We start from the raw sequence: 23,470 nt of genomic DNA, 5'->3' as shown, positions 1-23,470 counted from the left end.
CCTCTTTCACAGGCCCCTGGTCATTTTGACTCATAGATTGAAACAGACATGCAAGTTTTCCTGCTTTTCAGCTCCCCATCCAGTTCTGAGATTGGTGTGAATAATACCAAACAATGGAAATACTCTCTCTGTGCCTCCAGAGGAAGCTACTGCCGTGAAAAGTTGGCTCAGCAACTGAAGAACTCTGTTTCAAAGTGCCTCACTAATGATTCCTACCAATTCAGGAGAGTGACTCTGTTCCAAACATCATCAGTAAACAGGGACTGATTAAATGGTTTCACTCCAGCTCTGAAATTTATCATGACCACCATAGCTGAGGAGGGGCTTTGAGATACCCAGGTTGTAGCACCAAAATCATCTTCAGAACTTACTCCAGAAGTTTTGTATCTGGGGTTAAGAATGTTCACAAGAAACTGAGGCAGGGTTTAGTGTTTGATCCATCCCCTTCTTTATTGCTTGGAGTTTGGCTTTTTGTGGGAGGGGTAGCTCAGTGGTTTGAGCATGGGTCTGAGCATTAACCTGCTAAATCCAGGCTTGTGAGCTCAATCCTTGAGGGGGCCAGTTAGGGATGTGGGGTGAATAGATTTGAAAAAAGGGGATGGTACTTGGCCCTGCCAAAAGGTCAGGGGACTGGATTTGGTGACCTCCCACAGTCCCTTGCAGGTCTATGACGTGTATCTCCATGTATTATATTTCTTTTATCCATGTGTCGTGACATGCCTTCCGAATTTCAACAGCATCAGCAATGCAACAGCAATTTCCCTGACGTTATATTAGGCTATGGATAATAGGTTTCAGTATACTGAGCATACCCCCTCTTTAATCGATCGCTAGGTACTTTGGGTGAGATACTTCCATCTATTTAATCAGAGGTTTCCTCAGAAAGCTGTATGAGACTAGGCCAGATCTTAATAAATTGTTCCAAACAATCAATCACAGAATTCCATTGAACGTTTTAAGGGAGAATTAGTTTGGATCTTCCTGCTCTCATCAGTGAAGCTGAAGTAAAATGGTTGCTAGGGAAGTGTTTTATGATTTCAACAATAGTTTCTTTTATTCCTGGAAAAGACATATGTAAGTCTTTGGCCAGGCCTGCAGACAGGGTGGGGTGAAGGGGCAATTGCTGTAGGCCCCTTTGAATAGGGATAGAGGGGCCAGCGCCATGGTCCAGGTGGTGAAGAGGGTGGAATTCTCTGGGCCCCGCCCCTTCTGTCCTTGGCCCCGCTTCTTCTGGGGCTCAGTGCCAGGTTCCCATCCCACCTTGCCCCATGGCCTGCGGCAGCTGTCAGTGCTGCTGTCTTTGGCTACAAGATGCCTTAAATGGGCATTGGAGCCATATGTTACTAAAGACCATACTTCTCTTTCTTCTTCTAAGTATCTTCTCATCTTTGTCATGTTTTCTGTGACAAAACTGTGCATGTCACAGTTGAATTTTTGTTCATGGGTTTCTTTTTTTTTTTCAGCTTTCACTGCCACTTCTTTTAACTATCCTGTTGTGTGGCCATTTCCTAATGTATTTATTGTTTCTGAAAGATATGCAATGCCATCCTCTGTTGTCACACAGCCACATCTTACAGGATCATTGTGGACGTTGCTCCAACCGTAAAGGTTTAAACTGGCAACTTTCCCCTTGGTATTTCTTGAACATCCTTCAAGTTTCTGATACGCTGTATGTGGCAGCCTTCCACCAATGTCTGCTCTACCAGCTGAAGCCTGGTCATAAGGACTCAACCATGTCAATGAAGGTGTTTATTATTAACAATGCAAAAAGGAGAATTTGCGGCATAAATGAACCAAGCAATCTTTTCACCTATGTTGTGTTGCTGGTGTTTGCTGGTCCTTCTGACAAACCCATCCACACTGATGGTTTTATTGGATGAGTAAAATCTTTTGCTTGCTACTGATACTTTTGTCTGAAATAGGTTTAGTTACAAAACCACTGCTAAAAGTACCAACGGGTGACTATGAAGTTGCTGCAGAAAGACAGTCTTAAGCCTTTGCACTTAACTGGGATCCTGAAGCAAAATTCAGAAGGGATTTTGAGGAGTTGTTCTTCTCTATTACTAAATTAACCATTTACATTTTTAAGCAAGGATGCAAATCTGATTCCAAGTTACAGAAAGTTAAGACTGACTGCACTGAAGGTACCTCTATGCTTACCACTGCATTGACGCTGCAGAGACTGATCTTCGGGGGTTCGATTTAGCGCATTTAGTACAGATGCGCTAAATGGAAGGGTGACGGGATCCCCGTCGGCCACAGTTCTCCTGAGGAAGTCAACAAGAAAGTTTCTTCTGTCACACGCCCACTGTGAGGACAGTGGAGAAAGTCGACCTAAGGTACATCAACTGCAGCTGTGCCATTCTTGCAACTGGAGTTGCGTATCATAAGCTTACTTTCTTCCCTAGTGTAGACCTGCCTTTAGAGCTCACTTAATTTTGCAGTCAGCTCCATTGAACTCATTGGCACTTCTGTTTTTGGAGAAAACTATAGAATGGGGTTCCCTTGGAAAAGCTGAATTATGCTGAAACAAAACAGGCAATAGACTTATGGCATCACCATTATGGTCTGTGGCCACGATGTTGCAAAGTAAGGTACGTGTATTATATAATATAAAATAAGAAAATGACAGTAGCAACTGACAACTCTAGATTTGTCTTACTGCAGCTTTCTATCCTGTATACTTGGGTGATAGGCTCTAAACTCAGTTAATTAACTAAACAAGCGATAAGGATTAGCTAAGCTAAACTTTTTTCTAGCAACATCCAACACAGCAAACAGCTTGGGAATTTACTTACCAACTCACACTTGTACTAAAAAAGCAGAGAGAGTCTAGCAGAATCATGCATCGCTTAGTGAATTATTTAAGTTACTAACCAGTTGATCCACCCAGCCATATCCACATCTTCGGCCACACCAGTTTCTCCCCATACGCACAGAGTGAGAGCTGTGTTAATCTGTATCTTCACAAAACTAAAAAGCAGTCTGCATAAGCAGTTTTTCTTGAGATGTTTCGGTCTTGCAGCTGGGCCCTGCATCATCTTCTTGCAGTGCTTACACTTGACATGTTTTCCTTTTTCACCCAGGGAACAAATTTCTTCCAAATATTCCCAGTTAGGGTCTCTCTTATGCCCAGAATCCATGACCGTTTTTCTGTGGGTAAAGTTTAGGGGAATACAGTAAGCCCTCAAGATACATACAATCAAGTTGCACGTGTCTCAGGTTAACTCAACTGCTGCCCCTGACAGGAAACCACTACTCTCAGGGCAGCAGCCGTGAGCCAAGCTGCTGCCTCTGACAGGAGCAGTTTCCCAATCCCTGGAGTGGTGGGGAGCTGGGAACCAGACAGCAGCCTGGCTCACAGCTCTCCTCCACTTGCAGAGCTGGGAAACTGAGCAGGGCAGCAGGCCTGGTTAGTTTCCTGGCTCCAAGGTTCCCAGGCTGCTCCACTGGCTGGAGCCAGGAAACTGACTGAGGCTGCTGCCCTGGTCAGTTTCCCCTCTCTTCAAGGGGAGGGGGACTTGCAGGACCCAGGAAAATGGTCAGCTGGTCAGTTTCCTGGGTCCTGCAAGCCACAAGCGGCAGGGAGACGGGAACCGGCTGCAGCCAGGTTCCTGTCTCCCCTTGATTGGCATGAAAATTTGAGCTGCGCGAGAGCTGCAAAAATGCAACCCCTGCTTGACTGGAGGGTTTACTGTATAGAAAGCTGTGTGTGCTGAATAATATCTTCCCCTTTTCATTCCAGTCCACTCCACTGTTCCCTTCTATGTCCTTTCCTATCTATCATCTCTGTCTTAAGACAGTATCTTAACTAGCTCCTCTGCTGTGCTCAGCCAACTTCCACCACCACAGAAGCACAGAACAACCACAGTCCTGTCCAGCTTGTGTCTTTTTTAGCATGTTACTTTTTAGTCTGCTGAGAAACAGAAACTGAAAGGTCAAAACTTTCAAGAACCCAGAACAAGTAGTCAGGCTGGACGGACTAAAGCCATTCATTCATTTATATCAGACTAAGCGGTAGGTGTAGCATGTCTGTCATGAGATTTAATTGTAACTGTTGTTTTTAAATGGGAAATTTCGTATGTTTTGATAATTTAAAAAAAAAATAAAAAACCCAATTTAAATTTAAAAAACACGATTTTTATTTTTAAAAATCATTGATATTTATCCACCCTGGTTTGAATCCTGGTTGGGTTAATCATTTCTGGTTCATCTGCTGATCCTGGCTGGAGAAGATGGAACCCAGTCTGTGCTCTTTTGCAGTTACTTTGACAACCATGACGCTCTGGGAATCATGATGAAATTAATAATCATAGAATTCTAGGGCTGAAGGGTCCTCAGGAGGTCATCTAGTCCAGCCCCCTGCTTCAAGCAGGATCAACCCCCACTAAGTCATCCCAGGCCAGGATCTTGTCAAGCCGGGACTTAAAAACCTGTAGGGATGAAGAATTCACCACCTCTGTAGGCAACGCATTCCAGTGCTTCACCACCCTTCTGGTGAAGTAGTTCTTCCTAATATCTAACCTACATCTCTCCATCTTCAACTTCAGACTATTGCTTCTTGTTCTGCCATCTGTCACCACTCAGAACAGTTTCTCTCCATCCTCTTTAGAGCTCCCCTTCAGGAAGTTGAAGGCTGCTATTAAATCACCTCTAAGTCTTCTCTTCTGTAAACTAAACAAGCCCAAATCCCTCAGCCTATCCTCATAGGTCTTGTGCTCCAGCCCCTTGATCATTTTTGTTGCCCTCTGCTGAACCTGCTCTAGCAAATCCACATCCTTTTCATACTGGGAGGCCCAAAACTGGACACAATATTCCAGATGTGGCCTCACCAGTGTCGAACAGAGGGGAACAACCACTTCTCTAGATCTGCTTGAAATGCCCCTCCTAATTCACCCTACTATGTCGTTAGCCTCCTTGGCTACAAGGGCACACTCTTTACTCATATCCAGCCTTTCACCTACCATAACCCCTAGGTCTCTTTCCATCGTACTGCTGCTGAGCCAGCTGGTCCCCAGCCGAAACAATGCTTGGGATTCTTCCGTCCCAGGTGCAGGACTCTATACTTCTTCTTGTTGAACCACATCAGATTTCTTTTGGCCCAATTCTCCAATTTATCCAGGTCACTTTGGATTTTCTCTCTACCCTCTCCCCCTAGTTTTGTGTCATCCGCAAACTTGCTGAGGGTGCAATCCAGTCCCTCATCCAGGTCATTAATAAAGATGTTGAATAACACCAGCCCCAGAACCAAGTCTTGCGGCATTCCACTTTAAACCAACTGCCATCCAGATATTGAGCCATTGACCACTACCTGTTGGGCCTGATCATCAAGCCAGCTTTCTATCCATCTTATAGTCCAAGGATCCAATCCATATTTCCTTAACTTCTGGACAAGAATGTTGTGGGAGACCGTATTAAAAGCCTTGCTGAAGTCAAGGCATATCACATCCACTGACTTCCCCATGTCCACGGAGCCTGTCACCTCATCATGTAAGTTAATCAGATTGGTCAGGCGGGACTTGCCCCTGCCATGTTGGCTACTTTTGATCACTTTTTCCTCTTCCAAGTGCTCCAAAATTGATTCCTTGAGGATCCCCTCCATTATTTCCCCAGGGATTGAGGTAAATCTGACCAGTCTCTAATTCCCTGGAATGTCCTTATTTCCTATTTTAGAGATGGGCACTACGTTTGCCACTCTCCAAACATCCCATATCTCCCCCAGGCTCCAACCAGAGGTGATTTGGGACTGTCCTCGTGACTTTGGAAGGCAGCAGAGGAGGGCGGAGAGGACTGTCCATGATCTGTGTAAGAGGCACACAGCTGGTGATGAGTGCAGTATAAGAATGGAGGTAAATTGATCACCACCTTTTTCTGAAAAGGTGGACTGTTGGGGAAATGTATCAGAGAGGCAGCCATGTTAGTCTGTATCTTTGAGAACGACAAGAAGTCCCGTGGCACCTTATAGACTAACAGATATTTTGGAGCATCAGCTTTTGTGGGCAAAGACCCCCTTCGTCAGATGCATGAGAGGGGGGTTCAGAGGAGTATTTAAGGAGGTGGAGAGGTCTCAGTAAAAGGGAGGGCCAGAGCTGACAAGGTCTATTCAGTCAAGGTGGAAATGGCCCATTATCAGTAGTATGCGTCAAGAGAGGAGAAAAAAAGTCAGATCAGTCGGGGGTGGGGGATGTGGCCCATTGTCAGATTCTAATGTGGAGGTGTGAACTTCCAGCACAGGGAAACCGCTTTTGTAAGGGGCCAGCCACTCCCAGTCTCTGTTCAGTCCTTGGTTGAAGGAGTCAAATTTGCAAATAAGTTGCAGCTCAGAGATTTCTCTCTCCATGTTATTTTTGAAAATTTTTTGTTGTAGGACGGCTACTTGTAAATCTGTTACTGAGAGTCCAGGGAGGTTGAAGTGCTCTCCTACAGGTTTGTGTATGTTGCCCTTCCTGATGTCTGATTTATGTCCATTTATTCTTGTATGTGGAGACTGTCCAGTTTGGCCAATGTAAACTGCAGTGGGGCATTGCTGGCACATGATGGCATATATTATATTAGTAGATATGCAAGTAAAGGAGCCCCGATGGTGTGGTTGATGTTAGGTCCTGTGATGATATCGCTGGTGTAGATATGTGAGCAGAGTTGGCACCAAGGTTTGTTGCAGGGATTGGCTCCAGGTTTAGAGTTACTGTGTTGTGGTCTATGGTTGGCGAGAATTTGTTTAAGGTTGGCGAATGAACACTTAAAACTTTTCTGTAGGGTCGTGCAATCTGCTGTTGAATTTAACAGAAGATACACCTGACTCTGTGGAGTCTCTCAGGATGACCCCATAGATCTATCAGATGGTGACAATTGTCAGTTCTATAACATTTTAGACGAATGTCAACAGAATCCAGTTACGTTTTCTTAGAACTCGCTTTGGTCCATGCATGGGTGACCGGTGACTGAGCTGTTGGAGGAAGATCTGCCTTATGCCCAAGGTCCAGCCCCTTCCCTTGCCTGCCGGAGCTAAGAGCAGCCACAGTCGTAGCCACCACCCCCCATGTGCACCCAGCCCCAGTACACCAGATGGGCAGCACAGCCAAACTGTAAGTGCTGGGCGGGAGGTGTGATCCCAGCCCTGGGCTCTGGCACCAGTCTCTTCATCGCAGAAGAGCAGGAAGGCAACTGGATGCAGGCAGGAGGGGCTCTAAGGCAGGGTGGGGCTACGCCAGGCTGTGTGGGCAGGCAGAGCCACCCTAGGCTTCTCTCTGTCCATGGATCCATGTATATTAAATCCTGTAGGACTTTTCCATGGGGAAAGTGGAGGTTTCAGGTGGCCCTGCCTCAGGCTGATGACTCTGCAGCCTGAAATGACTCTCCCCTCCCCTCCCCGCCCCCCAAGTTCCACATGTTATTTCTGTCTTGGATCTTCAATCCATGGTGCCTACGGGGGATGTGGGAAGTCCCCGTCCTGTGCTGGGAACTGGCTTTGCCGGGCTAGTGTTGGGGACGATTTCCACTTCCCAGGGGGTCTCTTCCTGCTAGGAGGAGGTCACCCAAAAGAGATGCCCGTTGGGCTTGCCGATTAGAATCACGAGAGAGAACCCTGCAGCATGAACGGCCCCATTGTCTGCCTGTGGAGGGCAGGGGCAGGGGGCGTCACGTTTCAGACGTCCTGAGCGGCGCGTCTTGTTTTGCAGCCAGCCTCAGTCGAGTACAAACGGCTGTGTTTGGTGGCAGGGAGTCCGCTGCATGTCGGTCGTGAGCAGAGGCCCTGCTGCAGCCGGGCTCAGCAGGGCCCTGGTGTTCAGTGCTGTGCAGGGCCTGCGAGGGAACAAAAGGTGCTTTGAACTCACTGGTGTGTGGCTTTCGTTCCGTCCGAGTGCTGCGTCAGCAGAAGGAGAGGTGCGAGCCCCAGAGCCAGCAGGCTCCTACCTTGCATCCCTCTTTCTTTCACCCTCCTCTAGCTTTGCATCTCCCCTCTCACGATCTCCCTTTCCAAGCCTCCCCCTCCTTGGCTTATTCGCCATCTGTCATTTTCTCACTGAGAAGCGCCTTCTCCTCCCTTCACAGGGGTTGTCTCAGCTCGGAGGCTTTCCAGTCATGCAAGAAGCAACATGACTAACATCTGCCACATGTGATTCACTGATTGTCTCCCCACCAGGCCCGGTGCAGGATGACTAAACTGCTGGATGGGACACTGTCTTCTCTTCCTTACAGGAGGTTCCAATTCCTCCTCCCACCCCGTGTTTATTTGCGCTGGTCTCCAGATGTCGGAAGAACCAGCTGAAGAAGTTGTCTTTCTTCTCGGTGACCCATTCCCCCAGAGAACAGGAAAGCTGGTACAACCCAAAGTGACCCGATCTGGAACAGGAGTGGCCGCTGACCATCCCAACCACATATAACAAGCTTCAGAAGTTTGAGAGCCAGCCGGCCCCTGTTGGTGGTGGTGACTGGTGCCAGCAGAAGAGTGGGTATGGGGAGGGCCACCTGGGGAGGGGGAATGAGGAGGCACCACATTTAGCAATTGACATTTTGGTGGGGGCACAGGTGATCGGTGCATTTCCTAAGTGCTCCCATGAGTCACCCACGCATGCTGGAGCTCAGGGTTCAGCCCCATGGGAGGCATCTACTGGTGGTTGGGGCTTCAGCCCCATTCCTGCGGAAAGCCCAAGGACCAGCAGTCGTGGCCCATGGGGCTGACTGGCTGGATAAAAATGAATGATTTTTTTAAAGAAATCAGATTTTTAAATTGTCAATAAAATACTAAATTCCTCGTTTAAAAATAAGTTACAATTAAATCTCACGACAGGCATGCTGCACCTACACTTACAGGCTCCTAAAAAGGAATGAACGGCTCTAGCCTGTCCAGCCTGACTACCGGCTCTTGCGGCTTGAGAGTGACATGTGCCAAGAAAGACACAAGCTGGACAGGATTGTGGTTGCTCTGTGCTCATGCGGTGGTGGACCTTGGCCAAGCACAGCAGAGGGGTTATCTAAGACACTGCCTTAAAGACAGAGAGACAATATGTAGGAGGGGACGGAGGCAGCATAGAAAGGAACAGTGGAGGGGACTGGAAAGAAAAGGGGATGATGTTATTCAGCGTGCACATGGCTTCCTACGTCCCCCGCACTTTTCCCACAGAAAAACTGTCTTGGCTTCTGTGCCCCTGAGGGTCACGTTATCGTCTTAAATTGCATAACGCACGCCCCTCACTTTGCAACATCGTGGCCACAGACCGTAAGGGCGATGCCAAAAGTCTAGTCCCAATGTTACTTCAGCATAACTCAGCTGTTCCAAGGGTCCCCACGCCATGTGTGTTTTCTCAACAAACAGAAGCGCCGGGAAGGTCGGTGGGGCTGACTCCCACATGAAGGACACTCTAAGCACAGCCGGTCGTAGTGCTTTTGGCATCTTGAGCTAAATCACTGATTTTGGGTGATTTAAATCACTGTTTGAATCAATGATTTCACTCGCCTTGACTTAAATCAATCCACTTTGGGGGCTGAAGCCCAAAGACCACCCCGCCTTCTCCCCTGCTGGGAGCAAGATGGAGGTGACGTGGGTGAGGCATAAGGGATCATGGGTGCACCCAGATTTTGGCCAGGATGTGCTGGCCCTGCTCTATCACAGAGTGACCCCAGATCCCCTCCCTGCACGGCTGGTATTGGAGCTGGTAAACTGGGAGCTGCTCCCAAGGGGAGAGACAATGGCTGTGAGCTGCAGAGAGCGGCAGCTTTTGCTGCTGCCTCTGCCAGGGGCACCCTGTGCTGACGCAGAGGCTCCCCTGCAGCTCCCAGCTCTTTGCTGCTGGCTCTGCGTGCCCAGCTAGTACCTGGGAGCTGCTGGGAGGGGCTGCTGAGAGTAAGGAGGGGGTATCAGACACCCCACGCTCCCCTCCCCAGGCAGGTAACCTCACAAGCTGCAGTGTAGCTAGAAAAGATCCACGTATAGCTCTCAAGCTGCAGCTTGGCCAGCGCACCCCTACTCTAGAGCCCAGATCTCTGCACTGCTCAGCTGTCCAGGCTTCATGGGTGACTTGTGAAGCCTGCGTGCTGTCTGCGTCCACTTTCCTATAGAGCTGCTGCCCATGTGCATTACATGGGTGGGGATTTTCTCTCCTCCCTTCAGACACGTACTCACAAACCCACCAGTGCACGCAGGCACGCCCCCGGTTCGGGAGGGGCGCACACAAAGGTGTGGCCACGGGCCTTCCCACACGCAAGCACCCCTGGGGCCACCAGGACCACGTCATGGTGGGGAGCTGTGTTTGGACAGTGGCTCTAACACAGTGCGTGGACAGCCCCTTCCTGAGCCCTCCGAGCCCGCTCCAGCCACCCCCATACCTGCTACTGTGTCACAAACCCAGCTGGAGTATGCTGGAAATTCCCCGGGAAATGACCCATTTCCTGCTTGCTCCTGCCACACAATAACCCCTCGCTGGCTGTCTCTTCCCGTAGCGTCGATTGTTTCTCATTAGTGGTGTGCTTTGTCGGACAAAGGGCCTCCAAGCTGTTTTCCTTCTGCTGCAGTTATGGTGCATCCTGAGCACTCTTCAGAGGCTGAGGCCGGGCCTGGTGGCCTCTGGGCTACTACCCTTCTCAGCCTGACATGCATTCATAGTCCAGGACGGGGTATTCTTCCCCTATGGCCTCTTGCCTCCCTTGTCATTGTGTCACCCACAGCCTCCATCCTCTCTTCCTCTTCTTCAGGCCTGCCTCTGGCTCCCATGCCAGAGGAGAAGACCGGAGCAGGGAGGGAAAGTGAAATTTACAAGCTTTGGCAATTCAGGGCAGCAGCTGTGAGCCGCACCAGCCCACCTCCTGAGGAACAAGGTCCTGCTTTACCAGCAGCAGGCCTAGAATCATCGAAGTGAGAGAGCAGAGACACATCTGGTTATGTTGGCTGCCTGTCCGGGCTAGTCCTCAGTGCCTTGAAAGGCAGGACTTTCACCCCTTCCTTGGCAGCCTAGCCCAGTGTTTATCACAGAGGTTTGCAAACATCGCAGGCTGCATCTTAACAGACGGATTCCGTCCTGGGCAGCTCCCCTTCCTATCACACTTGTAAGGACACGTCATTCCCTATTCGTGGTCCTAGTAACACTTTTCTTCCCCCTCCGAATTGCCTGGGATCCCTGTGGCAACCACCACAAACGCTGATGGGAACATAAAATTTTTAAGCTTTCTGTGACGCAGCAGCTGGGACCAGCAGCCGGTGATCAGCTGGCTTCCTACAGGGCCACCAGCACACGCTGTGAGGCCCACGGTTTGGGATCCACTGGCGGGTTAGATCTCACGGTTTGGAAGAGTGCCCTGAGGCCCAGGTGAATCTGTTCTGTGGTTAATTTGAGTCCCGTGCTCTTGAACCGTCCTGAACACTTACACTCGCATGTGAGCATGATCTTCTCCTCAGTGGTTAGCATTGTTCCCCTTCACTCAGCCAAGCCAAGTGGATTTAATTTTTCAGTCTGCCCTTATAAATTTCCTGCCCCATGACCAGACCCACATGCAGTCACACTGCTGGCTCACCACTGCTTTACTCTTTGAGGGGTGTCAGGCAAGGGACTGAAACACAGGGCCATTAAGTGACATGCTCATGGTCACACAGTGAGTCTGTGGCAAGGCAGGGAATTGAACCCAGATTGGTAGCGTTCTAATGCCAGAACCAAAACCCCACCTTTCTTCTCCACTGTCACTCTCATAGCCACCCATCAGGATGGGTAGTGCATTGCGAGCCGATCATTAGACATGGCCTACGTCCATGGAACTTCAGAGCTCCTTGGGGTGGAGGAACGGTGATTTTTGGGCTGGTGGAGCTGTGGTGGATCTGCAGTAGTAGATGGTTGGCCTTAAGGAGTGGGTTTGCCAGAGGTTGTGTTTGCTGCTATGCCCATACGCTCAGTGAAAGTCACAGTCTCTGTACCAGGGCCAGCCTTGGGGATCATGGCGCCTTGAGCAACAATGTTCCCTCTAATCTCTTCCTTCCATGTGCTGAATTTTTTCATCCATATGTGGAATAAATTTTGTGTGTGCTGAAGCATGTGCAGATGTGCACCACCAATAGAAACCCAAACCTGGCTGTGGGTGCACTGCTAATCAGCTGGGTGGCACCTTAATCTCTGCTGAGCAGCCACCCAAGGGTTCAGCATACAGGGAACACTGGTGATCAAACTTGTATTTTGGTGCCCTGGGACCCCACTGCCTCCCCATCCATCAGCCATTGCCCCAGCCCCTTCTGCCTCCCCAGGCTTTCTATCACCTCCAGGCCCCCCTGCCTCCCCACATTGCCCCAAGCTCTCTTCCACGGCTTGCACTCAGGCCCATGCCATTGACTATGGCAGCTGGTCAGGCGCCCAGCTCAGAAAGCATCACCACTGCCAGCAGCAGTTCAGAAGTGAGTGTGTCAATAGCATAGTATGACTCCATGATCTCTGCCCTGCTGCTGCCGGCGGCAGCACTGACTTCAGAGCTCGGTGGTGACTCCCAGCTGGGGCTATGACCTGCTGAGCCTAGAGCTGCCGCGGCTCACCCCTGCCAGTCCCAGCCCAAACTAACCACTGGTATTTGCCTGACCATGGTGTCCTGGACAGTCACCCACCCGTCCGGCTGGCTGCTCTGTAATGCTGGTATCCCTTGGGGACAGTGCTGAGATATGGCCCCATCTCTACTCTTCCTACTCCGTTTAGAGTGCCTGGACATTGCCATTGTCAACCAGAATGGAATATATAATCATGAAAGGCCAATATTTCTCACCAGGCACAAGCGAGGGGTCGATTTTTCAGGGCTGGGCTTCACGCACACGGGGACCCCTAGCACAGGATTGCCAACACGTGCCTGTGTGCAGCCCTTTCTGCACGGCTCAATGCCCCTTACGGCCGCACACGCCCTGGGCTGGTACGGCCAGAGGTGCCCATTGAACCAATTCTGCAAAATTAACAGCCAGAAAGGCTGTCTCTGAAGTGCTGAGAAAGCTTCCACCTCGGAAACCCCACCCTCCTGACCCACGGGCTGCGTCTTTATATAGAGAGGGTAATAAGAGAGCAGTGAAAGAGAGAGGCCCTGTGGTTAGGCTTGGGGGTTTTAAATTGCCATCTTTGGACAGATGTCTTCAATGGAAAGATGAGCTCAGGCTGGCCCAGAGGAGCATTTCTCTTCAGAGAGCGCCGGCGAATAAGACGGAGGTGCTGTTAGGATGGCGCCCAGCGCAGACAGCTGGTTTGAGGCGCAGGCCCAGCATACATGAACAACAAGCTACTCCACAGCACGGAGGAAGGAGGTGCTTTCTCCCCTGCCCCGGGCCGGGGGGGGGAAGCATGTCACCTTGCAAGACCTGAGAAAAGAATCAGAGCATCACAGGCGCCAGTGGCCTTTACAGGACCACGGATAAGTAGAGCTCTGAAGGGGCAGGGACAGGCCTGGATGCTAAAGGCTGAGGGCGTGAGGTGATTTGAAGAGCTACACCCCCCACCCCCGGCCATAGGTTAACCTCGGACCATGTTCTAGTTAGAGCTGAACATTCCTCACACGCTGTATATTTTTGGTATTTTCTTTGCTCTTCTTTCTGGGCCAGAGTCGTTTGGGGTTGGGGCGGAGCGTGCTCCTTGTTGATTGCATACAGCTTAGGGTGGCCATATTCCCCGAGGCTAAATATGGGACACCCACTGAGGGAGGGGATGACGTCTTCCTGGTGCCTGAAATAGGGGACTGTCCCAGCCACCCTGCTGCAGGGGGAGGGTGCACTCCCCGGCTGTGAGGGGCAGCTGCAGCTCCTGGCTGCCCCATGTCTTGGGGCGCCAGGAACACCTCCCTGTGCCGGGTACTCCTCCTGGGTCCCCTGAATCACGGGGAGGCAGAAGCCAGGTGCAGCCACACTGGTCCAGCTCCCCACAAGCAGTGGGGAGCCAGGCAGTAACTAAGCCTTGTGGCTCCTAGCTCCCCCAAGCTGCGGGGAGTCAAGGGCTGGGTGACAGATGCTCCCCCACATAAACAAGGGGCAATTAGCCCCTTGGTTAAAATAAATGGGGGTGCCTTCCTGGCACCCGAAATACGGGGCAGTCTCAGCCAAAACAGGACAGATGGTCACCCCAATACAGCTGGAAGAGCCGGGAAGGAGCTTAGCCCCTGGCATTTGCAGGCCTTCCTTTCTCCCAGTCCTGACTTCGCTATTCTATTCGGCCATCTCTGCCCCATCCTTATGTTACGTAGCCTTTGTAGACCTTCCAGAAGTGCATTGCACAGCTTGACTAAACTCTGTCCGGGGGAGTCCTTTGTCTGTCTCTCTCCCTCCCCGAGGAGAAACCAGGGAGAAGAAGGGTTGATTTCACTTCTTTTAATAACCAACCCTAGTTCGTGTGCAGTCTCTGTCTGCCAGGCCAGCCCTTTCCTCCAAGCCTGGCTCTTTGTTTGTGCTTGGCTGTTTCCTGAGCCAGCCCAGAATAGAGTCCGGGAAATGGCTGTCTGGGTGTCACCTCAGAGAGGAAAAACACGGAGCGAGGGCAACAAGCTGCAGAATTCACTCCTCACTCTGCCATCAGCTCCTGCTCGGTCAGACAGTGGGACGGGACGCTGCCAGGTGTGTCTGCATGCTGTCTGCTATACCATCAGTCAGGAGCTCCACAGTTCTGCTCCCAGCTCCATCGCTGACTCCCATCAGAGCTTTGAGCACATATTGGAGAGGGCCCAGCAGAGGGCAACAAAAATGATGAGGGGGTTGGCACACATGGCATGTGAAGAAGCTGAGGAATTCCACAGAACCATAGAACCCCAGGGCTGGAAGGGACCTCAGGAGGTCATCTAGTCCAGCCCCCTGCCTCCAGCAGGATCAGTCCTCACTAAGACATCCCAGCCAGGACCTTGTCCAGCCAGGACTTAAAAACCTCAAGCGATGGAGAGTCCACCACCTCTCTAGGCAACGCATTCCAATGCTTCACCACCTGCCTGGTGAAGTAGTTTCTCCTAATATCCAACCTACACCTCTCCTGTAACTCCAGACCATTGCTCTTTGTTCTGCCACCTGACACTGAGACCAGTTTCTCACCCTCATCTTTAGAGCTCCCCTTCGGGAAGTTGAAGGCTGCTATTAAATCACCCCTAAGTCTTCCCTTCTGTAAACTAAAGAAGCACAAATCCGTCAGCCTGTCCTCATAGGCTGACTTTGATACACACAGTGCTAAAGATGTGGGTGCCATTCTCCTAGAGATGTAATGCTTTGGTTCTCTTGGTGCAGTGTCCTGCTTCTGTCATATGAGGAATGCCCCCTTTTCAGAAGAGCCCTAAGCTCTGGACACACAGCTGGGAGAATGGCTGGAGCCTCAACTCTACTCAGAGCAGGTGGAGCAGGACGAGAGTTCTCTGCAGCAGCCTGACTTCACAGGGGCCATGATTTATTTTTAAGGCAGATGCCTGTGGAGAATGGTTGCTTTTGTACAAGTTTTCTCTGCTGACTTACTGTAGGTAGACCCAGGTGAATGTGCCAAAGTTGATGGAGCACTGTGTTCACGGAGACCAGGACCCAGGATCCCTGGCCTGTTGGGCTTATTTGGTTTGCAGAAGTGAAGAGTGAGGGGGGATTTCATAGCAGCTTTCAACTTCCTGAGGGGGATTACAAAGAGAATGGAGAGAGGCTGTTCTCAGTGGTAATAGATGACAGAACAAGGAGCAATGGTCTCAAATTGGAGTGGGGGTGGTCTAAGTTAGATATTAGGAAAAACTATTTCCCCAGGAGGGTGGCGAAGCACTGGAATGCGTTACCAAGACAGGTGGTGGAATCTCCATCCCTCGAGGTTTTTAAGTCCTGGCTTTACAAAGCCCTGGCTGAGGTGATTTAGTTGGGGTTGGTCCTGCTTTGGGCAGGGGGCTGGACTCGATGACCTCCTGAGATCCCTTCCAGCCCTAGGATTCTCTACGGCCAGACGTGGCTGGAAGTACGTCTCCATTGAAGGTGGAGGGGGCATTTCCAGCTCAGGTAGACATGCCTGCTCTAACATTGCTAACAAATACCAACATAGCTGCAGCTGCCCGGGCAGCCGGAAAGACAAGCGCCCGCACGTACGGTCCTGTCTCAATCCCTCTGCACTCCCAGCAGCTCGCCTGTCCTGGCGCCCATGCAGCCGTGGAGACGGTGCTGCTTTTAGTGTCTACCCAAGTGCCTATTTTTGTGCCTACCCACACAGGAAGCGGCAGCTGCAGCGTCCATATCCATGAGGGGAAGGATGTGGCCTAGCAGGGGCACCGCTCCCAAACGGGACATCTCAGAAAGATGTTAACTCCTCTGGCCAGTCAAGAAGCAACTGGGATGACCTCTGGGGGAAGTCCTACCCACACCTCCCAAGCGGGAAGGGGACAGCTAGTGTGGGGGAAGCACAAAGTGAGGACAGTTATGGGATGGATTCCTTGGGCGTGTGATGGGTAGATCTGAAAAGCACAGCAGGGAAAACTAAGGTGGATCTGCATGTCCCAGAGAACTACAGGACCTTTTAATCTTGGTCACCATCAGTGCTGGCTGATCCTTGGCTTAGGTGACATGAGCGTGGATGGTCTCAGCCCAGTCTAAGCATGCAGATTGTAAAACCCACTGCCCTCCAGTGGCACTCATTGGCCCCTGTCTTGGCAGACTCATGCATGGGCCACAATCTGAAGAGAGCATGGGAACTGAACTCTCTCCCGACTCCCTGCCCTTGAGTTGGTCCACCAAAGCTGGGTGGGGAGGCCTTAGCAGAGCACAGGAGGGCTGAGCTGGCTTTGCCATTGGCTGCACTGTACCATGCTGTAGATAAACACAAGCCTCCATGTCCCAAGTGTGTAAATGCAGCCGTTTTCCACTGCTCTGGATAGCCCTGGACAAAAGCCGGTGGGAGAAAGCTCCATGGGAGAGGAACCTTGAGAGAGGACTGAGGGTGTCAGGGAAAGACCTGGAGAAAGCAGCGAGGAAACAGGTGGAGGAAATCAGAGCTCTCAAGATGAATGGCGCATGCCAAAGGGGAGTGTGGCTGAGTGGTCAAGGACAGATGCAGCAGGGCTCACTGCTCCTGCATGTTTCTGCTTACCTCACCGGTTGTCATCCGGAGCGAAACTGATGAGTCAGCAGAGTGAGTGACTTCCCTGTTCAGAGGTGACCCGTGTGGAGATAAGGAGGCGGATGGAGGCAGAGGGAAGGGAAGGCTGCGCCCTGTGAAATTCCCGTGCGTGCAGGAAGTGGCGGCAGCAACTCAGTAAACTGTGAAGATAGCGCAGTGTCCGAGCATGCTGCGTTGCAGGAAGGGGCCATGGTGATGTACTGTGTGAGGGGCTCTGTCCCCTAACGGTAGTGACCCCCCAATAACCCAGCCCAGGATCGGGGTGCTGCCTTGCAGGGATGAGGATGGGTGGCCCAGTAGGAGGTGCTTTCTTCTTGGAGACAGCGGTGACCCCAGTTCCACCGTGTAAGCTGCTGCCTTTGAAGCAAAGGTGGCCACTAAAGATCTCCTGGCCCTTTCTGCAAGCAGCTGGAGGCATTAAGGTACGTGTCCTGGGCACACGCCAACTCAGGTAACAACATTCCGCTAACTTTGGCACAGCTCCTATTGCATGTGGGATTCTCCTTCCCTTCACGTGCTAAACTGTTGTGTACCATTCCTGTGTGCTGCTATGTAATTGCTGGGCTCCACTCCAGAACTGGTTGCATTTCAGCAGGGAGTGAAGTGATCCCTGTGTACTAACAAGCAACAACAGTCACTCCATAATTAAGGCTGCAACTGAGTTTCCAAGATAGAAAGGCAGTTTTGCCTTCCTACCTGTAAAATCTACCGAAAAGACCTATTGACCTCCAAAATGACAGAGAGATCTGGACAGTTTGAAGTAGCTAAGACCAGGGTTTCCTAAATTCCATTTTTTGAGCACAGCATCATTAAACACAATCCCCAGATTCTCCCAATTCATTTTGCCATTGTCTAGTGCAAGCTCAGGAGACAGGAGAGAAATCCAGTTCCTGCTGGTGGTTGCCTCTGGCTGGAACCAGTGCCAGCTGTGATGAGCTCTGTGTAGTCTGTCATCGGAGGGCTGGAGACCTGCATTCTCTGTTTGTGCAAGAAACTTCTATCCTGTTTCCTTGCAGACGCCTAGCCAGATCTTCTGATGGTGCTGATCAGCATCTCATTGTTGGCTTCAGGGGGGCGATGGTAATTAAGAGCTGGCCCCCAGGTGTCAGTGCATGACAGGTTTTCCATCTGATGCCTTGTAAAGGGGCTCTCCGCTCCTGCAGACATCAGAATGCCCAGGGAACAGGGTGCCCCAGGAGATCCCTCCCCTGTAGTTACCCCGTCCCGAGTCTTCTGAGCTCTGTAGGAAGAGGCCCCTCTGGAGATGCTGGAGGGAAAGCAGCAGAGGCAGGAAGGTGGGTGGAGCTCAGGGGAACATAATCCTCTTTCCTGTGGAGTTACCAATATCTGTGAGAGCAGAAAGCTGCAATGTGCCACAGCCCTGAGTCCAACCACTGCCCTCTCTGGCTCCCCTACCAAGCCCCGCTCGCTCAGCCCACTGCCTGAGCCTTGGGGTTCCTGCTGTCCCTACTCGGACATCCTGCCTGCCACGAGTGGGACATCGGAGCAAAGTTTGGCTGCTGAGACCGTGGGAAAGCTGCTTAAGGGCCCTGGGGGAAGGAGTTAGTTCATGGGCAGCTGGCAGGACTCCAACCCTCAATCCGGGGAGAGGGAGGTAGGGTGAATGGCAGGGAAGGGGACATTGGGTTTACAGAGGAAACGGCTTCCACAGCTTCTCCTGGCCTTGTGACTCCTGCTTACGCCCTGGCGTACCTCCAGGAGAGCTAAGCAGGGGTGTAACCCTGTCTGGCCGGCGTCTAGCCCTAGCTAGCAGGACCTCGCCTCTCGCACGATCTATAGGGGATCTCTATCCCCTAGGGTGGGGGCAGGAGGGAGTCCCTAAGAGCTGCTCTGTCCAGCTCAGCAGCAGATCCCCAGGCTGCAGCTCTGGGCAGCCCCTGGGGACCCCGGTGCCCCTCCAAGCCTGCTGGGAGATTTCCTCTCCTCGGTGTTGCTGCCAGCATCAGACTTGGCAGTCGACACGGGTGACGCTGTCAGCTTCCTGACAGCATTCTGGTGTTACCAGGGTAACCCGACTGCTAGCGAAGGAGGCCTGACCTCTGGGAGCTGTTTACCAGCCAGAGAGAGAGAGACACCAGTGCCAATGGAGCTGCAAGGAGCTGCTCTTGCTCTGAGCCTGGCATCTCCTTTCTGGCCCCTGAAGCATGGGGGCCCAGTGCCCGAAGCCTCTGTCCACCTCCTTCATCCCATCCCCTATCATGGCGTGCACAGTGCCTGCACCTTGTTCACCTCCTCCAGCCAGTTCCTCTGACACAGAAATTCCCAGTGCCTGGACTCCTGCCAGCCTCCGACGTCCCATCCCTGGCACAGGGATTCTTCGCAGGGCGCATCCAGCCCTTGTGCATTTATTAGGGAGCAGAGTAAAGGAAATATAACCAGAGCCGTCCTCGGCCCCAGATTCGGTTCCCTTCTTCCTATGCCCCTCGTCCCCATCCTGAGCCCCTACCCAGGGTCTTGGGATTCAGGCCTCTCTGCCCCACACCCTGTGTCTCATTCACACCAGGCACCATGAGTGCCAGTCGGATCAGTAACATGTTATCCCCACTCAGCCCAGGTGTAAATGGCGACTCAGGTGCAGAGCAGAAAGGGATCAGCTCTCTGTGACTCCTGTCCTATTGGTCCCATGTGTCTCACCCCGTTGCCCAGTGTTCCCAACGTCTGTGTCCCACTGGCTCCTGCCCCTCGCCTGGTGTCTTCCCTCCTGGGCTGTTTTGCAGGGCAGGGTAAAAGGCTGCATGTGCATAAGATAGAGACCGGCAGAGCATCCTGGGTCCATGTGTAACCCTGCCTGGTGTTCTGCCCAGATGATCACAGCTTGTCTCTATGGCACAGTCAGGAGGATTATAGCAAGAGTGAACTAGGCTTTGTTCTTGGCCCTTGCCCAGGGGTGAATTTCCCCCGCAGCCTTTACTCAGGCAAAAAATACTCTCACGGCCCTCAGAGAAGCTTTGCCTAAATAAAGTAACAGGCCCAGGCCTAGTGCTCTTTAGGGAAACTTCATAGTCTTTGAATTACAGCCCATTGCAAGCATGAAACCATTTTCCTCCTGGTTTGTTATTGTAGGGTTGCTTCTTAGCATCTGCACTCTTGTTAGACTACATGCGTACAGATCTGGTCACCCCATCTCAAAATATATAATGAAATTGGAAACGGTTCTGAAGGGGCAAGAAGAAAGATTAGGTGCGTGGAATGGGTTCAGTGAGAGAAGAGAGTATTAATATTTGGATTTTTCATCTGGGAAAGCAAATGACTGAGAGGAGATTTGACAGAAGTCTATATAAAATCATGACTGGTGAGGATAAAGGAAATAAGGAAGTGTTATTTATTCCTCATAACAGCAGAACTAGGGGGGTCACCAAATGAAATTAATAGCAATCAGGTTTAAAACCAGCCAAAGGAAGTATTTCTTCATACAACACACAGTTAACCTGTGGAACTCCTTGACAGCATGTTGCGAAGACCAAGAGTATAACAAGGTTCAAGAAAGAGCTAGAGAAGTTCATGAAGGTTAGGTCCTTCAATGGCTCTTAGTCAGGATGTGCAGGGAAGGTATCCCCAGCCTCTGTTTTCCAGAAGCTGGGAGTGGGCAACAGGGGATGGGTCACTTGTTGATTCCCTGTTCTGCTCATTAGCTCTGGGGCACCTGGCATTGGCCACTATCAGAAGACTGGATCCTCGGCTAGATGGACCTTTGGTCTGACCCAGTAAGGCCGTTCTTATGGACTTTGCCCAGCTGTCAGTTTTAATTATGGTCAACAGAAAGACTTTTCATTGCTTTGCCTGTGTGCAGTGAAATCAACATACACCAGTAAAACTCCAGTTCTTCCCAGGCTCTCAATACATACACAATGAAGCAAAGCTGCACTGCAGAACTGACCCACAGAGAAAACCTATATATTGCAGAAAGTGTTCACTCCCAAGTGGCTGCATGCAGCTAAGCAGCTGCCGTGCTCCATCCCAGAGGTGGCTGCATTTCGGTGAGGACTGATATTATTTTCATGCCTCCAGTCCAGTGAAAAGGTGCTCCGAGAATGTGTCATGGTTCATCACCGCACTGCAAGACGGCAGCAGCGGCAGTGGGCATGGAAAATAGAGTTTGGGAAACGGGTCACGTGTCCTTCTCTTTCTTCCCTAGTTGACATTCGTGAGATAAAGGAGATCCGCCCCGGGAAGAATTCGCGGGATTTTGAACGATACCCAGAAGATGCTCGGAAACTAGACTCCACCATGTGTTTCATCATCTTGTATGGCTCAGATTTCAGGCTCCGGACAGTTAGTGTTGCTGGTCAGTGCTGGGAGACAATGGATGGGGAGAGGCTAACTCTGGTTCGCTCCTTGCCCTATTTCTTCCTAGGGACGTGAGGGTTTCAGATAAGAGGTGGCCTCCCCAGCCTCCCCACCTGCCCTAAAGCTATTGCCTGGCCTAAGAGAGAGGTTGCCGGGTGTCTGGTTTTCAATGGGTGCACCAAGCCAAGAGACCCTGGTGAACCCAGACCATTAAAAGTCTGGCCGGAGTGGGAGTGGCAGGCTTTCTACACCGCTCCATGCTGCTCCTGGGAAGCAGCTGGCAAGTCCCTCCAGCTCATTGGAGGCTGTCACTGGGGCTGTACATGTTGCCTGGCCCCAAACACCAGCTCCGCAGCTCCCATTGGCCAGGAGCTATGGGTAATGGGAGCTGCAGGATGGTACCTGCAGGCTAAGGCAGCACATGCCAGGCAGAACCTCTTGGCCTTGCTGGTACCTAGGAAGCTAATGGGACATGCCACCAGCTTCCCAAGAGCCCTCTGAGGTAAGCACCACCCAGAGCCTGTACCCCTTAACCCCTCCCAGCCCCCAAACTCCTCTACCAGCTTAGAGCCCCAGCCCTGAGCCCCCTCCTACCCTTCACACCCCACAGTCCTTGTGTCAAGCCCCCTGCTGCATCCTAAATGCCTCCTCCCTGGCCCCACCCAGAGCCTTCCCTCCTAGCTGGAGAACTCACCCTCTCCCACCCCCCACACCCTCTGCCCCAGCCCAGAACTCCTCCCACACCCTCAACCTCTCACTCCGCTGGAGCTCACGACCCCCTAGCCCCAACCCCATACCTCCTCCCACACCTCCAGCCTCCGCCTCAGCTCAGGGCGTCCCCCCCAGGCTGAAACCCATGGCCCCACCCCTGCAGGCGGGAGCCCCTGTCCACACCCCAACCGTCCCAGGCAGGTGAAAAGGAATGAGTGAAGGTGGGTGAGACTGAGCGAAGGAGGGAGGTGGGGGAAGTGAGATGGGGCTGGGGCCTGCGAAAAGCAGTGGGGCAGGAACGGGGCCATGGGGCAAGGCTGCTCAGAGTTGTGCCATGAGAAAGTTAGTAACCCTGGAGGGGTGGGGGATCAGAGCGTGGACGCATGGGCTGCAGGAGGGGGATCACAGGGCACCTTAACGAGGAGACAGGTGTGGTTTCCCCAGCCTGCTTTGAGTGGTCCTCCTCCCTGACCCAGCACCTCCACTGAGACCCCACTCGCAGCATGGTCTGTCCCTCAGGGACTGCTCCCGTGGGGGTGAATAGGGCTCTCTGGCACTGGCGCCAGCACCCACGGGAAAACAGCCCTGGTTGGCACCCCCAGGCGCAGCAAGTGCTGTGGGGAGGGGGCTGAGCAGCAAGTGGTGGGTGGGCATGGGACCTGAGAGGCACAGCAGGGGTCAGAAGAAGAGGAGCGAAGGTGGAGCCTCAGGGAGGGGGTGGAGCCTCGGGAGGGGGTGGAGCCTCAGGGAGGTGGAGCCTCGCGGGGGATGGAACGGGAAGGAGCACCTACCAGGAAATATAAAAGTTGACCGTTGCGCCTACTGGGCTTAGCCAGCTGATTAAGGGTGAAGCCTGCGCTGTTGTCCATGTGGCGGGCGTCATGTAAACTCAGCGAGAGAGGAGGCACAGCCAGACCCCTCCAACGCAGTTCCCCCAAGTTGTGGGGAGAGGTCAACCCCAGAGCAGCCCACTGCCCCCTCTCTGGAGGCAAATCCCCTTAACCCCCCTCCTCCCGTTGCCGGGATCTGCTCTCCTTCGTCCTCAGCCTTCTGCGAGGAAGACATCAACCTGTGGATGACAGGCCTGAACTGGCTGGTGACGGACACTCAGAAAGCCCAGACACCACTGCATATTGAAAGGTAGCAGGGCTCTCGGGGGGCTGGGGATCCCTCTGCCCCATTGCTCCATAGCAGGGCTGGGTGGAACAGGAGATCTGGGCCAGACACTGCAGAGTGAGATGGGGAAAGGGGAAGTGAAGGGCAAACAGGGTCTTTGGTTTCCTTCATCCCTATTTTGGGGCAACCGCTAGTCCTGGTGAGCGTTGATCCTTTGGGGGCCCCAGCTGGCTGGGGTGCTGCAGAGGGGATGAAATGGGAATCCCTGTGGGAAGAGGCCA

The 23,470-nt window shown here is 52.1% G+C and overlaps 1 protein-coding gene across 2 annotated transcripts in view; it reads left to right on the top strand.

The window, feature by feature from the left end:
- The window catches only part of LOC142009088 (1-phosphatidylinositol 4,5-bisphosphate phosphodiesterase gamma-1-like), a 99,999-nt gene that overhangs the window by 34,083 nt on the left and 42,446 nt on the right, over nt 1-23,470 (top strand). For both annotated transcript variants that reach the window (XM_074986581.1, XM_074986580.1), the window contains exons 2-3: nt 21,211-21,360; nt 23,120-23,213. In XM_074986581.1, coding sequence (XP_074842682.1) covers nt 21,211-21,360; nt 23,120-23,213 — 244 coding nt within the window. The remainder of the gene's footprint in view (nt 1-21,210; nt 21,361-23,119; nt 23,214-23,470) is intronic.

Source organism: Carettochelys insculpta, chromosome 2 (assembly GCF_033958435.1).
Source record: "Carettochelys insculpta isolate YL-2023 chromosome 2, ASM3395843v1, whole genome shotgun sequence".
In the NCBI taxonomy this organism is placed as follows: domain Eukaryota; kingdom Metazoa; phylum Chordata; order Testudines; family Carettochelyidae; genus Carettochelys; species Carettochelys insculpta.
The sequence above is the reverse complement of the archived record's forward strand: the minus strand, read 5'-3'. Positions and strand labels throughout refer to the sequence as shown.